The sequence below is a fragment of the Mustela nivalis genome (genome assembly GCF_964662115.1).
Source record: "Mustela nivalis genome assembly, chromosome: 14".
In the NCBI taxonomy this organism is placed as follows: Eukaryota; Metazoa; Chordata; class Mammalia; order Carnivora; family Mustelidae; genus Mustela; species Mustela nivalis.
Window position 1 is genome coordinate 45813854 of NC_139033.1, and position 17456 is coordinate 45831309.

General features: G+C 40.7%; 1 protein-coding gene across 2 annotated transcripts in view; it reads right to left on the reverse strand.

Moving 5' to 3' along the window:
• KATNAL2 (katanin catalytic subunit A1 like 2) overlaps positions 1 to 5256 on the reverse strand; it is a 76413-nt gene extending 71157 nt beyond the window's left edge. Inside the window, exons 1-2 of one of the 2 annotated variants that reach the window (XM_082698218.1) lie at positions 5162 to 5256; positions 3263 to 4102 (exon numbers count right to left, since the gene is read on the reverse strand). In XM_082698218.1, the coding sequence (XP_082554344.1) occupies positions 3263 to 3313 (51 nt within the window). In that variant the 5' untranslated portion in view covers positions 3314 to 4102; positions 5162 to 5256. Of the gene's footprint in view, positions 1 to 3262; positions 4103 to 5161 lie in introns of those variants that run through there. The other variant, XM_082698219.1, reaches the window with a different exon arrangement.
• Between the last annotated feature and the right edge of the window lie 12200 nt (positions 5257 to 17456).

Here is a 17456-nt window from a genome sequence, read left to right on the forward strand (position 1 = left end):
CCAACACCTATAGAAAAAGTAGTCGGGGCGCCTGGGTGGCTCAGTGGGTTAAGCCGCTGCCTTCGGCTCAGGTCATAATCTCAGGGTCCTGGGATCGAGTCCCACGTCAGGCTCTCTGCTCAGCAGGGGGGCCTGCTTCCCTTCCTCTCTCTCTGCCTGCCTCTCTGCCTACTTGTGATTTCTCTCTGTCAAATAAATTAAAAAAAAAAAAATCTTTAAAAAAAAAGAAAAAGTAGTCAACAAGAAGTACCTAAGTATGACAGCACCCTAGACAATTACAGGAACTGAGTGCACTAGGCACTTCTGAGTCACCAGGCACTTCTGAGGACAGAAATAATGAGGAGCAGGCTAAACAGTATATAAGAGATTCCCTTCCCCAACCCAATCAGGTGACAATCCCTCTTCTACCCTGACTGAAGGTTGGACGTTTACTCTGAGAAGAAATTCAACCACACAAACTTTGGAAAGGAAAAAGTAATTAAGTATGCAATTACATAATTAAGGAAGGAGTAATTAAGTATAATCTATACATCAAACAGCAAGGAGAAATCCCCCACCTCACACATAGCTGTCTTCCCCTGTTTAACTCCACCGATGGTGGCAACCAAGATTATTGTGCCCTTATTCCTATAGGAGGGTGTAGATGATTTCTCCTTGGAGAAATTAAAGATCTCAGAGCAATTGTACATGTATGGTTATATAATTTGAAACAAGAATAAAAATCAACAAAATAAAAACGAAGTATTCTGGAAATTCTAATACAGTGGATGATGTAGATGATCAAAATTCCTTGTGGACATGCAATCCTTCTTATATCCAGTTGACCAAATCACCACACCCACCTCTGTCTTCTTCCTTCTGCAGACCCCTAATCAGCACAACTCTTTGCACTTACACCCCCTGCAAATTCAAGCCATCAATGGGCATATCTAAATATGTCTCTCAGCACCATTTAGGGAATAAAACAAGAAGTAAAACTGGATCTGCCTTCAAGTTACATGAATTCTGTTTGACAGGCTGTGTCACATGCAGGAATCTGTAACATAAATTAATCACAAATTAGGGGCACCTGAGTTGCTCAGTTGGTTAAGCAGCTGACTCTTGATCTCTGGGGTCTTGATCTAGGTTGTGAGTTAAAGCCCCATGTGGAGCCTACTTTAAAAAAAAAATTAGGGGCACCTGGGTGGATCACTCAGTTGAGCGTCCAACTCTTGATATCAGCTCAGGTCATGATCTTGGGGTCCTGGGATGGAGCCCCACATTGGGCTCTCTGTTCAGCAGGGAGCCTGTTTCAGGATTCTTTCTCTCTCCCTCTGCTCCCCCCAAATAGATGAGTAAATCTTAAGAAATAAAAATAAATTAACCACAATTAAATACTAACTTGCATGGTACAGAGTATGTGGCATTCGGAGATATGTCAGATCAAAGAGAATGTGCCTGGATCAGTGGGAGGCAAAGCAGAAAGTGGTGAAGACACCAGACACTGGAGCTGGGCTGCACCATTGCAGTGCTCTGTAGATCATGTCAAGGTTTGGGGGTTTTAATCTAAGTGTAATGAAAAGCCAATAAAGGATCCTAGTCAGGGAGTGACATAATTTTAAGATCACTGGATGAAGAATGGACTAGAGGGAGGCAAAAACCAATAGGAAGAATAGTTAGAAAGCTATTGTGGATAGGTAAGCCATTGTGGTGGGTTGGATCAGGATCTCAGCTGTAGAGATAAGGATGATTAAAGACCTATTACAGAAGTAGAATCAATATGATTTGCGCTGTCTTCCTTAGGTAGAAAACAGAGGGAGAGACTAGGAGGAAGGAGCTAAGGATGACTCCCAGAATTCTGATTTGAGCAACTGGTGGATGGTGGTTCACATTCCCAGGTGGAGGAAGACTGGGAAAGGTATAGGTTTCAGAAGGGAAACAAAAAGTTAAGTATTGAGCAAGTTCAGATGCAGATACTTGAGATACTCTCCTTGATTTGTCAAACAATCAGTTGATTCATGTTCCTCTCTGTATTCCACCTTCTAGGACACCATGTGGCCTTGGGACCCAGCAGAGAAATCCACTCTAGAGTCAGTGAGGGGTTGGTGGTTGTTGGCATATAGATGGCATTGGAAATCATGAAAATATATGAGACTATTTAGGGCAGTGGTTTTCAAAACTGGGTGTGTGTTTACAATGTACTTTTCAAGACCCCATCCTGGACTGTTTTTGATTCAGTAAGTCTTGGTGAGGTCCTGGAATCTGCTTTTTTAAAAGTTAGTGCAAAAAAGGTTAGGATGCAGGTAATTTGGGCTAGATTGAAATAGGCTTGAAGACAATCCAGAGATGAGACCTAGCAACACCAACCCTTTCCAGAAGCTGGAGAGAAACAGAGAGAGGTTGGTAGGTAAAGGGGAATGTGAGGCCAACCAGGCGGTTATCTCTTTTTCTATACATTAGTTTGTTTTTTAAGGTGGGAAACACTAGGGCAGTTGTTCCTAACCTTGGCTACACATGTAAACACCTCCTGGGCTTTAAAAAAAAATGCTGATGCACAGAATCCACCCAAAATCAGTAAATCAGAATCTCTAGAGGTGAGGGCTCAGATATCAGCATTTTAATACTTTATTTATCCTCCCTCCTCCCCAAAGCATTGTTTTTATTTCCTCAGTGCCAGGCATGGAGTATGCGCGCAATTCATGTGCATTGTTGTGTAAAGTATTGCTCACCAGTGAGCGGACGGTACAACTGAAACCACTGTATGTACTGTAAAGCCCATGTAATCTTCGTGTGAAAAGGATTATAGTCTAAGAATTGAAGCCCGAGAGGGGAATTAAATACGTAAATTCTCTCGGCCTTGGTAAGTGGAGAATCAGGATCAGAACCCAGGGTCCCAACTCTCAGGTGAGAGCTGCCTGGCCTTTCAACAGTCCTAATTTTAACCACTCCCCACACCTGCTCACCCATCAAGACAGCCAGTCTAATAAACACCACACCGTTTCCTAAGTCACAAACTGCGGTCCCTTTCATCAAATCCGTAGGCACTCCCAGACCCCGATCTGTCCCAGACCCAGCCTATTCCCGTCACAGCCTTAAGCCCAGTCTTGGACTTGACCAGTGGGACCTAAGGTCCCTCCCAGCGCTGGCGCCGCTCTGCTGAGGGGAGGGGAGGGGAAAACTCGTCGCCATAGCAACCGCGGACACGCAAATGGGCCCTCAGTAACAGGAGACCAAAGCTCCTGGCACAATTTTTTTTTTTTTTTTTTGTATGTACTTTCCTTACCGCTTCCCGTGCCTGGTGCGTGAATTTGAGGGTCTGGTAAGAAAGCTCCATCAGGTACGGTTTCAGGGCCGGAGAAGTGAAAAGGGCCAGTCAATAGCCTGACCAGTACTTCCAAAGAAAACTGCTGGGAGAAACCTGACGCTTAACCAGCCCGCCCCTTTCAGGATTGGCCGGAGCCTGGACAGGTCAGCCAATCGCTGGACAAAGATGGATTCTTTCTCATGCCAATCAATATTAAAATAAGCACGTTTCAGCCAGAGCCTTTGCAGGGCACTGACCAATCAAGAGAGGGAGGGGGGATGATTGACAGGGTTTGAGGTGGGCTTTGAAGTTGTTCTGGTTCGCTTCATTTCTGTCTCTAAAACGCCAGGTTACCAAGTTTATGTATCGTACTATTTGTCCTTGATTTCGGCTGTTGTTCAGGCCTTTGTGACCCAGCGCTTACGTTCCCAAGACTACACTTTGACACTCCGTCTTTTCCCATCTCTCCCCCCGCCCCCCGTATTAAGGTAAGGTTTGGAAGGAACTTTCTGCTTTACTTTGAAATGTCTGCAAGTGGTCCTTTTAGACTGGAAGAATCTGCTGTGGACTTTGGCTGTTAGAGGCTTTCTGGGATGCAAAGTGCGCGTCAACCTTTCCCTTCTCCAACTCCCTTCGCTCTGGACCTATGCTCTTTAAAAGCGGACAAACACGGACTTGACATTTTCCTCTGCTCCATTTTCTTCATGTGTTAACTATTTTGTGTCTTCAGTGTCTTTGCCTTCTGTCTCGCTTGCTGTTAATCTTCTTCTAAACCATCCCCTCTTCATTATCTTCGGGCTGCTTCTTCCATTCTCTTCCCTTAGAATTAAAAAAAAAAAAAAAAAATCAAGTTTCCTCAATCTAAAAAAAAACAAACAAACAAACAAAAAAAAACAGAACAAAGCAAAACCCCAGATCTCTCATCTTCTAATTGCTGAATTGAATCCCCTCTTTTCCATTCACTTCAAGCTTTTTGAAAGGACTGTCTTCTTCCCTTTGCCACCTCCCATCCATTTCTCAACACATTCTGCCCCTCCTCTTTTGAACCTGTTCTTACCAGAATCTTCAAGAACTTCCTAATTAGGAAAGCCAGTTATAGGTTATTTTACACCTTTTTTTAAATCTTATTTAAACTTAGCACCATTTGAAACTGTTGACCACTCTCATATTAGATAATAACTATAATTTATTAAACATCTATGGCACCAGAAAACACACTATGTGACTTATTTGGTTACCTAATTTAATCCTAACACGCCATGCAGAAGTCATTAGCACTCCCAATTTACAGTTGTGGAAATGGGCTCAAAGAGCCAAATTAGCCAATCTTAAATTATCCAACAAGATAAAGCTATCTCCTGAATGAAGCCAGTCTGCCTTTCCCCTATGCCATGCTGCTACCCTCCCTGTCCAGTTTGTCCTGTCATTCCCAGCCCAATCAAGGCAACCCCCCCACACACACCCCATCCACAGATTACATGAATTCCTGAACTACTCCTGAACAGTTTCTTTTCCCTAGAGGATCACTCTCACCTCATTTGCCTAACAAAATCCTGTATTGTCTTCTAGGACTCAGCTCAGACAGCACCTTCTAGGACAGTTCAATGGAGCTTTTCCAATCACTACACTTACCCCAGGCAGAATTTAGGCAGAGACAAAATTGTTCCTTATTTCATTACATACCTTTCCTGTTGCGCTTATTACATTGTTTTGTTGACATGATTTTCAAAAATTTCAAAACGGAATTCTCTTTAATATGAATGGACACATGGCAATGTGTCCTTGAGGGAGCCAGTAAAATGGTAAATGTGGTTTAAAGAGCATTTTGAGGTACCAGATATTCACAGGCCTTTCAAGAGAACAAAGTTAGAATAAGACCTGGGTTATGGGGCGCCTCGGTGTCTCAGTCAGTTAAGTGGTTGCCTTCAGCTCAGGTCATGATTCCAGTGTCATGGGATCAAGCCTGCTTCTCCTTCTCCAGCTCATCTGAGCTTGTGTTCCCTCTCTTGCTCTCTCTCTCTGTCATGAATGAATGAAATCTTAAAAAAAAAAAAAAAAAGACTGCTGGGTTAAATACAAAACTGGTTAATGTTCTACAGGGTAATACAATCATAGCCTTTGGAATTTTTTCTAAGGGGCATAGATACATTCCTCTAGTTTTGGCCATTTACATTCTCATTTTAATTAAAATTAAATTAAAGTTAAAAACTCAATCCCTCAGTCCCACTAGCCCCGTTTTCTAGTATTTAGTTGTTTGGTTTTTTGTTTATTTTATTTTATTTTATTTATTTGACAGAGAGAGAGAGAGATCACAAGCAGGCAGAGAAGGAGAGGAGGAAGCAGGCTCCCCGCCGAGCAGAGAGCCCGATCCCAGGACCCCGGGACCATGACCTGAGCTGAAGACAGAGGCTTAACCCACTGAGCCACCCAGGTGCCCCTAGTATTTAGTTGTTATATGTAGCTTGTGGCTGATATACTGAGCAGCCACACACGTAGAACATTTCCATCACAGAAAGTCCTATTGGATAGAGGTTGGGCCTCCTAAACATGGTTTTAGTGTGACATTGATAGGTCATGCTGTACTGTTTTGCTTTATTTCCAAATTTTTTTTTTAAAGATTTTATTTATTTATTTGACAGACAGAGATCACAAGTAGGCAGAGAGGCAGGCAGAGAGAGAGAGAAAGGGAAGCAGGCTCCCTGTGGAGCAGAGAGCCCGACGTGGGGCTCGATCCCAGGACGCTGAGATCATGACCTGAGCCAAAGGCAGCGGCTTAACCCACTGAACCACCCAGGCGCCCCCTTTATTTCCAAATTTAATGTAATTTTTTCTAAGGAATCTCCTTCACATGACCACTGGCTTTCAAACTTTTCTAACCAAGACTCACATTAAGAAATTCATTTTGATCAACTAATATTTGACAAGTGAGCCAAGAATACTTAATGGGGGAAGGACAGTCTCTTTAATAAATGGCATCTCCTGAATGAAGCCAGCATGCCTAGCCCCATAAATTGGGAAAACTAGATATTCCCATGCACAAGAATGAAATTGGACCCCTATCTTATACCATTTACAAAAATTAACTTGAAATGAATTAAAAGCTTAAACATAAGACCATGAAACTCCTAAAAGAAAACATAGGAAAAAGTTCTTTAACATCAGTCTTAGCAATGATTTTTTTGGATATGCACCAAAGCACAAGCAACAAAAGCAAAAATCAACAATAGGGCTTACAGCAAACTAGAAAGCTTCTTCACAACAGAAAACATCATCAATGAAATGGAAAGACAACCTATGGAATGAAAGAAAATATTTGCAAACCATCTTTCTGCTAAGGGGTCAATATCCAAACTATAGAAGGAACTTACACAACTCAATAGCAAAACAAAACAAAACAAAAACAAAACAATTCAATTTAAAAAATGGAAGACATACAGGAGCGCCTAGGTGGCTCAGTGGGTTAAAGCCTCTGCCTTCGGCTTGGCTCATTATCCCAGGGGCTGGTATCGAGCCCCATGTCAGGCTCTCTGCTCTGTGGGGAGCCTGCTTCCTCCTCCCTCTCTACTGCCTTTCTGCCTACTTGTGATCTCTGACTGTCAAATAAATAAATAAAATCTTAAAAAAGAAAAATAAAAAAATTAAAAATGGAAGACATACAAATGAACAAGTACATGAAAAGTACTTTACATCTCTAATCATCAGGAAAACGCAAATCAAAAAGACAGCGAGATATCTCTTATGTCTGTTAGAATGACTATTATTAAAAAGACAAATAACAAATGTGAGCAAGGACGCAAAGAAAAGGGAACCCTTATGCACTGTTGGTGGCAACATAAATTGGTACAACCACTGTGGAAAACAGTATGGAGTTGCCTCAAAAAATTAAAAATGGAACTACCATTTGATATATCAATTGCACTTCTGGATATATAACCAAAGGAAATGATGTCACCAGCTTGAAGTGCTATCTGTACCCTCAAGTTCATTGCAGCATTATTTACAACAGCCAAGATATGGGAACAACCTAAGAATCCAGATGATTATAGAAATATAACTCTATATATGCTAAAAAAAAAAGTGTCATTAACTTAGAATTCTATATCTAGTGAAAATATTCTTCAGAAATTAAGGGGACTTTGAAAAGGTGACTGCCAGGAGCTGGAAGGTCAGAAAGGAAACTATGGAAATGTTCTAGATGAAGAATAATGAGGCAGGGACTCTAAGGGCTGAGAGGGGAGATTCTCAGATGAGGTCTTTAGACATCACCTACCCACAGAGTTACTTCTACAGTTAGTCTTCTAGACCAGAGATCTTATACACTATACTTACAAAATCCTGTGTGGTATCCCAGATCATCCAATGCCTTCATCTTGACGCATTTGCCTCCAATCTTCTCTTGCCCTGTCTTAAAATTCGTTTTAATTAAAGCCACCACTTTTAAAAGAAAAAGTAAACACAAACGCATGTTTTCCCTTTAAGAAAGAAACTCAGGAGCACCTGGCTGGCTCAGTCAATAGAGCATGCGACTCTTGAGCTAAGGGTTGTAAGTTCGAGTCCCATGTTGGGCATAGAGTTTACTTAAAAGGAAAAAAAAGAAAGGAACTCAGCTTTTCTCACTGAAATTCTCTGCTAGCTAGATTTGCTGGGCTAGGGTGGTGTTTCTCAAATTTATCACTATTGACATTTTGGGATAGATAATTCTTTGTTGTGGGGCACTGACCTTTGCTTAGTAGGATGTTTTAGCAGCATCTCTGGCCTCTGTCCACTATATCTCAGGAACACTCCCCAAAACTGTGACAACCGAAAATGTTTTCAGGCTTGGCCGAGTGCCAAAAGTTCTCTGGGGAGTAAACTTAGTCTTAGATTAGTACCTAGATATACATAAGCGTGCACACCCTCCATCCCCAACCCAGATGAATTAAAAGAAAAAAATAAGGGCAAAGTTCTGTTCCACAGATAATTTTTTTTAATTTTTCAAAGATTTTAATTCCAGTAGAGTTAACATACATTATTATATTAGTTTCAGGTATACAATATAGTGGCTCAACAATTCCATACATTACTCAGTTGTCATCAAAATAAGTGTGTACTCATAATCGTTTTCACCTCAAGCCATCCCCTTTCAACAGATAAATTTATCTTTGCCACTGGAAGATGTTTCCATGCCCCATTCCATGCCCTTTTCCTCTCAGGGCCACATGGACCTTTTCCACAGCTGGCCTCTTGAGCCTTTTTGTTTCCTTGTTTGTTTGTTTATGCTCTTTCATATAGGCACACTTTCAGCATGTCAGGGAAATTTGGAAAGATGTTGTGGCCACAGATATACCTGGTCTGGCTGGGCCACTTGGCATCTCCAGAGGGGACTGTGATATTGGACAACTGGCAGTTTCTGTTGTCCTCTGCCTCTGAGCTTCCCATGATGCACCTCACCAGTGTTTGTCTCTCATTTGGGGCCCTCAGCCTTATATAGGACCTTCACTGGCACACCTGTAGACATCTCAATGGGAAGACAGTGTGGCCCTGGCCTCCTCTTCTTTTCTGGTGCAGCCGTAACTCCAGGGACTGTGAAGGTATAAGGTGAGCAAATGGCAGGTTTCCTGTTCTCAGAACCAATCTTTTTAATGTACCAATGTGTTGCTTCCCAAAGTATTACTATCTACCGAGAAGAGAAAAATTCTCCATTTTCTAAGAAAAACACATTTTTCCTTCTTTTATAAAACACATTAAAATTTCCCATGCTTGAGGTTTTTTGTTTTGTTTTGTTTTTTAATTTTATTTATTTATTTGACAGAGAAATCACAAGTAGGCAGAGAGGCAGGCAGAGAGAGAGGGGGAAGCAGGCTCCCTGATGAGCAGAGAGCCTGATGTAGGGCTCGATCCAGGAGCCCAAGATCATGACCTGAGCTGAAAGCAGTGGCTTAACCCACTAAGACACCCAGACACCCCTTGTGCTTGAGTTTTAAACAGTCTAAATAAAGACCAAGGTAAACAAAACTGTGTCTGATGCACACATTAATGATGCTTCCAAGTTGTGTCATTTGAGGTCTGTGAGGTGGAGTGCAAGCTTACCGCTTCTTCCTCAAGGCGTACTATTTTCTTTTTCTTTTTCTTTTTCTTTTTTAAGATTTTATTTATTTATTTGACAGAGATCACAAGTAGGCAGAGAGAGGAGGAAGCAGGCTCCCTGCTGAGCAGAGAGCCCGATGTGGGGCTCAATCCCAGGACCCTGAGATCATGACCTGAGCCAAAGTCAGAGGCTTTAACCCACTGAGTCACCCAGGCACCCCAAGGTGTATTATTTTCTGAAGCATTGAAAACACCATCCAGGGGAGGAGTCAAGATGGTGGAGAAGTAGCAGGATGAGGCTACATTAGGTAGCAGGAGATCAGCTAGATAGCTTATCTAAACATTGCAAATGCCTACAAATCCAACAGGAGATCAAACAGAGGATGAACAGCAGTTCTAGAAACAGAAAATCAACCACTTTCTGAAAGGATAAATGAGGCAGAAGAAAGAATTAGTGATATAGAAGACCAAATGACAGAGAATAAAAAAGCTGAGCAAAAGAGGGACAAACAGCTACTGGACCACGAGGGGAGAATTCAAGAGATAAGTGACACCATAAGATGAAACAACATTAGAATGATTGGGATTCCAGAAGAAGAAGAAAGAGAGAGGGGAGCAGAAGGTATATCTGAGGAATTCTTGGAGAGAATTTCCCTAATATGGCAAAGGGAACAAGCATCAAAATCCAGGAGGTGCAGAGAACCCCCCTCAAAATCAACAAGAATAGGTCCACACCCCGTCACCTAATAGTAAAATTTACAAGTCTTAGTGACAAAGGAAAATCCTGAAAGCAGCCCGGGAAAAGAGGTATATAACGTACAATGGTAAAAATATTAGACTCGCAGCAGATTTATCCACAGAGACCTGGCAGGCCAGAAAGAACTGGCATGATATATTCAGAGCACTAAACCAGAAAAACATGCAGCCAAGAATACCATATCCAGCTAGGCTATCATTGAAAATAGAAGGAGAGATAAAAAGCTTCCAGGACAAACAAAAACTGAAAGAATTTGCAAACACCAAACCAGCTCTACAGGAAATACTGAAAGGGGTCCTCTAAGCAAAGAGAGAGCCTAAAAGTAGTAGATCAGAAAGGAACAGAAACAATATACAGTAAGAGTCACCTTACAGGCAATACAGTGGCACTAAATTCATATCTCTCAATAGTTACCCTGAATGTTAATGGGCTAAATGCCCCAATCAAAAGACACAGGGTATCAGAATGGATAAAAAAACAAAACCCATCTATATGTTGCCTACAAGAACCTCATTTCAGATCCGAAGACACCTCCAGATTTAAAGTGAGGGGGTGGAAAACAATGTACCATGCTAATGGACATCAGAAGAAAGCAGGGGTGGCAATCCTTATATCAGAACAATTAGATTTTAAGCCAAAGACTATATTAAGAGATGAGGAAGGACACTATATCATACTCAAAGGATCTGTCCAACAATAAGATCTAACAATTTTAAATATCTATGCCCCTAACGTGGGAGAAGCCAACTATATAAACCAATTAATAACAAAATCAAAGAAACACATCAACAATAATACAATAATAGTAGGGCACTTTAACACTCCCGTCACTGAAATGGACAGATCATCCAAGCAAAAGATCAACAAGGAAATAAAGGCCTTAAATGACACACTGGACCAGATGGATATCACAGATATATTCGGAACATTTCATGGCAAAGCAACAGAATACACATTCTTCTCTGGTGCACAAGGAACATTCTCCAGAATAGATTATATCCTGGGTCCTAAATCAGGTCTCAACCAGTATCAAAAGATTGGAATCATTCCCTGCATATTTTCAGACCACAATGCTCTGAAGCTAGAACTCAATCACAAGAAGAAATTTGGAAAGAACCCAAATACATGGAGACTAAACAGCATCCTTCTAAAGAATGAATGGGTAAACCAGGAAATTAAAGAAGAATTGAAAAAATTCATGGAAACAAATGATAATGAAAACACAACGGTTCAAAATCTGTGGGACACAGCAAAGGCAGTCCTGAGAGGAATATATATAGCAGTACAAGCCTTTCTCAAGAAACAAGAAAGGTCTCAAGTACAAAATCTAACCCTACACCTAAAGGAGCTGGAGAAAGAACAAGAGAGAAACCTTAAGTCCAGCAAAAGAAGAGAAATCATAAAGATCAGAGCAGAAATCAATGAAATATAAACCAAAAAACAATGGAACAAATCAATGAAACTAGGAGCTGGTTCTTTGAAAGGTTTAATAAGATTGATAAACCCCTGGCCAGACTTATCAAAAGAAAAGAGAAAGGACCCAAATAAATAAAATCATGAATAAAAGAGGAGAGATCACAACTAACACCAAAGAAATACAAAAAAATTATAAGAACATACTATGAGCACCTCTACGCAAACAAATTTGACAATCTGGAAGAAATGGATGCATTTCTAGAGACATATAAATTACCACAACTGAACCAGGAAGAAATAGAAAACCTGAACAGACCCATAACCAGTAAGGAGATTGAAACAGTCATCAAAAATCTCCAAACAAACAAAAGCCCAGGGCCAGACGGCTTCCCAGGGGAATTCTACCAACGTTTAAGGAAGAAATAATTCCTATTCTCCTGAAACTGTTCCAAAAAATAGAAATGGAAGGAAAACTTCCAAACTCATTTTATGAGGCCAGCATCACCTTGATCTCAAAACCAGACAAGGATCCCATCAAAAAACAGAACTACAGACCAATATCCTTGATGAACACAGATGTGAAAATTCTCACCAAAATACTAGCCAATAGGATTCAACAGTACATTAAAAGGATTATTCACCACGACCAAGTGGGATTTATTCTAGGGCTGCAAGGTTGGTTCAACATCCGCAAATCAATCAATGTGATACAATGCATTAATAAAAGAAAGAACAAGAACCATATGATAATCTCAATAGACGCTGAAAAAGCAGTGGACAAAGTACAGCATCCCTTCCTGATAAAAACTCTTCAAAGTGTAGGGATAGAGGGCACATACCTCAATATTATCAAAGCCATCTATGAAAATCCCACCGCAAATATCATTCTCAATGGAGAAAAACTGAAAGCTTTTCTGCTAAGGTCAGGAACACGGCAGGGATGTCCATTATCACCACTGCTATTCAACATAGTACTAGAAGTCCCAACCTTAGTAATCAGACAACAAAAGGAAATTAAAGGCATCCAAATTGGCAAAGAAGAAGTCAAACTATCACTCTTTGCAGATGATATGATACTGTATGTGGGAAACCCAAAAGACTCCACTCCAAAACTTCCTGCACTCATACAGGAATTCAGTAAAGTGTCAGGATATAAAATCAATGCACAGAAATCAGTTGCATTTCTCTACACCAACAACAAGGCGGAAGAAAGAGAAATTAAGGCATCAATCCCATTTATAATTGCACCCAAAACTATAAGATACCTAGGAATAAACCTAACCAAAGAGGCTAGGAGTATATACTCAGAAAACTATAAAGTACTCATGAAAGAAATGGAGGAAGACACAAAGAAATGGAAAAATGTTCCATGCTTATGGATTGGAAGAACAAATATTGTGAAAATGTCTATGCTACCTAAAGCAATCTACATATTTAATGCAATTCCTATCAAAATACCATCCATTTTTTTCAAAGAAATGGAACAAATAACCCTAAAATGTATATGGAACCAGAAAAGACCTCGAATAGCCAGAGGAATATTGAAAAAGAAAGCCAAAGTTGGTGGCATCACAATTCTGGACTTCAAGCTCTATTGCAAAGCTGTCATCATCAAGACAGCATGGTCCTGGCACAAAAACAGACAAATAGATCAATGGAACAGAATAGAGATCCCAGAAATAAACCCTTAACTCTATGGTCAACTAATCTTTGGCAAAGCAGGAAAGAATGTCCAATGGAAAAAAGACAGCCTCTTCAATAAATGGTGTTGGGAAAATTGGACAGCCACATGCAGAAAAATTAAATTGGACCATTTCCTTACCCCACACACGAAAATAGACTCAAAATGGATAAAGGACCTCAATGTGAGAAAGGAATCCATCAAAATCCTTGAGGAGAACACAGGCAGCAACCTTTTCGACCTCAGCTGCAGCAACATCTTCCTAAAAACATCGCCAAAAGCAAGGGAAGCAAGGACAAAAATGAACTATTGGGATTTTATCAAGATCAAAAGCTTTTGCACAGCAAAGGAAACAGTTAACAAAACCAAAAGACAACTGACAGAATGGGAGAAGATATTTGCAAATGACATGTCAGATAAAGGACTAGTGTCCAAAATCTATAAAGAACTTAGCAAACTAAACACCCAAAGAGCAAATAATCCAATCAAGAAATGGGCAGAGGACATGAACAGACATTTCTGCAAAGAAGACATCCAGATGGCCAATAGACATATGTAAAAGTGCTCCATATCACTCGGCATCAGGGAAATACAAATCAAAACCATAATGAGATATCACCTCACACCAGTCAGAATGGCTAAAATTAACAAGTCAGGAAATGACAGATGCTGGCGAGGATGCAGAGAAAGGGGAACCCTCCTACACTGTTGGTGGGAATGCAAGCTGGTGCAACCACTATGGAAAACAGCTTGGAGGTTCCTCAAAATGTTGAAAATAGAACTACCCTATGACGCAGCAATTGCACTACTGGCTATTTACCCTAAAGACACAAACGCAGTGATCCGAAGGGACACGTGCACCCGAATGTTTATAGCAGCAATGTCTACAAGAGCCAAACTATGGAAAGAACCTAGATGTCCATCAACAGATGAATGGATCAAGAAAAAGATGTGGTATATATACACAATGGAATACTATGCAGCCATCAAAAGAAATGAAATCTTGCCATTTGCGACCACGTGGATGGAACTAGAGGGTATCATGCTTAGTAAAATAAGTCAATCGGAGAAAGACAACTATCATATGATCTCCCTGATGTGAGGAAGTGGAGATGCAATATGGGGGGTTAAGAGGGTAGGAGTAGAATGAATGAAACAAGATGGAATTGGGAGGGAGACATACCATAAGTGACTCTTAATCTCATAAAACAAACTGAGGGTTGCTGGGGGGAGGGAGTTTGGGGGAGGGGGTGGGGTTATGGACAGTGGGGAGGGTATGTGCTATGGTGTGTGCTGTGAAGTGTGTAAACCTGGTGATTCACAGACCTGTACCCCTGGGGATAAAAATACATTATATGTTTATTAAAAAATATATATATATGTGTGTGTGTGTGTGTGTGTGTGAAAGAAAAGAAAACACCGTCCAACTTCAGCTGTCAAAAACAAGCTATTCCGCATACCCTTTATTCCCCAGCGAGGATGTTCTATAAAGTGAATTCTGAGTGTTTTTAAATCATAAACTTGATTTATTGATCACTCTCTTCAAATCATACTTTAATCCATCAATCCCCATCGCTTTCTCTCCCCTAGCACTTCCCCAAGTGAACACCTTGGATTTCCTCGCGACCTTCAGTAGGGTTTCTCAAGGCATTCAAGAATGAGGGGGAGTTTCTGAGAATGAAAAAAAATATACCTGCCTCACTGCAAACACTGTGACAGTCAACTAACTATAAGTCATCTCCGAAAATATATTAAAACTCCATTTTTCATGCCCCCCCCCCAAAAAAAATCCTGCCATTCTTTAAAAACTGTCAACTCTGTCACTGGGGAGAGAAAACGTTTTAATCATATAGTCATTCTGTGTCGATAGAAATCTCTCTCTGCCAACGATTGTTGAAATGTGAGAATAAAATTTTTCTGGATCTTATCCAAAAACAGAATGAAATCTGGGTTTTGCCCCCACACTATAGTCGACGTCATTTTCTAAATCGCCCTGGATGATATTAAAATGTTGGCTCTGGGATTCCTAGTGGGTTCAATTGAGTCCTCTCTGCATTCAGTTCAGGTCATGATCCCAGTGTTTTGGGATAGAGTCCCAAATGTGGCTCCCTGCTCAGCTGGGAGCCTACTTCTCCCACGGCCTGCCGCTCCCCCTGCTTGTGTGCTCTCTCTCTCTCCCTCTGACATATAAATACATAAATACTTTTTAAAAGTAAATGAAAATAAAAATAAATAAAATAAAATATTTGATCTGGTTTCCTCACCGCATCCCCACAACAGTCCTCCTGCTACCCTTCCCACAGCCACACGGAGTGACTCGGGCTCCTCTCCAGAATCACCCAGCCAGGATTGGAAACTTCAGTGCTCTGTGATTTCAGGAATATTTTTGGACCTTTTCAAGCCTTGTCTCCTCGTCTGGAAAATGGGGCTAGTAATACTCTCTCATAATGTTACAAAAATTAAATGAGACCACACGTGGGAAACACTGTTTGAGTTAAGTTTCCTTGATGAAGAGATGGTTGATTTCTCTGTTTTTAGGACGAATCATCAACAAAACAAAGAGACTTAATTTTAAATAGACGCTAATTTTAAAAACAAAGGAACTGGGTGTCATGGAAGGACAGAGGGGTAACTTTGTCTTTAAGCGCAGGAAACAGGGATGCCAGGGTGGCTCAGTTGTTGGGCATCTGCCTTTAGCTCAAGTCATGATCCCAGGATCCTGGGATGGAACCCCTCATTAGGCTCCCTGCTCAGCAGGAATCCTGCTTCTCCCTCTCCCACTCCCCCTGCTTGTGTTCCCTCTCTTGCTGTGTCTCTCTCTGACAAAGAAATAAATAAAATCTTAAAAAAAAAAAAAAAAAGTGAAAACCAGGAAATGTTGAGCAACATGGTCCAGAAAGGGCAGATACAACTGCAGCTTCAGGGACCTCAACAGCTGTCCCCTTCACTCCAAAACGTCCTGCCATCAACATGACTCATCTTCAGACTTGTTCAGCCTAGACGACTCTCAGCACAATTTTCAAGAAAAAAATCTGATTGCTTCCTCCTGGCTAACAGATGGGCTTTTCTTCCCCAGTGTTTGATATGGATCCAATAAGCTGTGACTAGGGAGGAGGCTTCCACGTCACAAATAGGTTTTGGGGGCCTATGAGAAGGAGAGGAAGGCTGACATGCTCCCCAAGAAGTATGTGGTCCCAGTGCTTGGCAATGCCTGGTACATAATGAGCGCTTAATGAGTCTTAGCTGTTGTCATTGTTGACGGCATACCCTGTAATTTTCAGTTTCCATGCGTTTGATTATACCTTTTTTTAAACCACTGAAGTGTCATTCTTCTTCTTTTTGAATGAAAAAGAAATCAGTTATTCATTCCTCCAAAAAAAAAAAAAATACGTCACATTTAATGAGTCAAGCAATATTCTTAGCAATGGGGATACAGCAGAGCTTAACATTCCCACTTTTCAAGGAATTTATATTCTAGTGGAAGCTGGAGACTCTGGGAATAATTGTAGCCTTAAACCATGAATGAATATAATCTGAGGTTGTGAGAAGATCCAAAAGAAAAATAAAACAGTTTGAGGCAGTAAATAATGATAGTGGAGGAAGACTAAGAGCTAAGTGTTGGAGATGAAACTAGGGCCAGTGGGCTATGGTAAGGTGCTTAATTTTTATGTTTAGAGTCATATAAACCCACGGAAAGGTTTTTGCATCGGGGGCTGGTGAGAGCAGATTTATATTTATAAAATGCCTTACTGGCTGTTGTGTGGAGAATAATTGTAGTGGGAGAATAATTCTATCACATAAGATAGAAAGCAAGGAAACAAGACAGGAGGCTACTCCAGTCATTCAGGCTGAGGGGCCACGAAGTTGGAAAGAATGATCAGATTTAGGATGTATTTTGTGTTTTGTCTTATTATGAAATGTTTCAAGCACACAAACATAAAGAAAAGTAGGTTGGTATATCTACCTTCCAAATCTGTCATAGCTTAACACTCTGCCACATTTGCTTCGGGTATGTTTGTTTGTTTTAAGAAAAATCTTTATAAATATAGAATCTCCCAGAATACCCCACAGATCCCATTCCCTTCTCAGAGGTACCCACTGTCCTGGTGTTGGTATTTGGCATTCACAAGCATGTTGTTGAACTTCTATCACATATGTATATATCCATAAGTATATACCATTGTTTCATACTTTGGAAAAATTTGTAGAAAGGATATATAACTTTTTTCTGACTTAATTTTTTTCCTTTCATA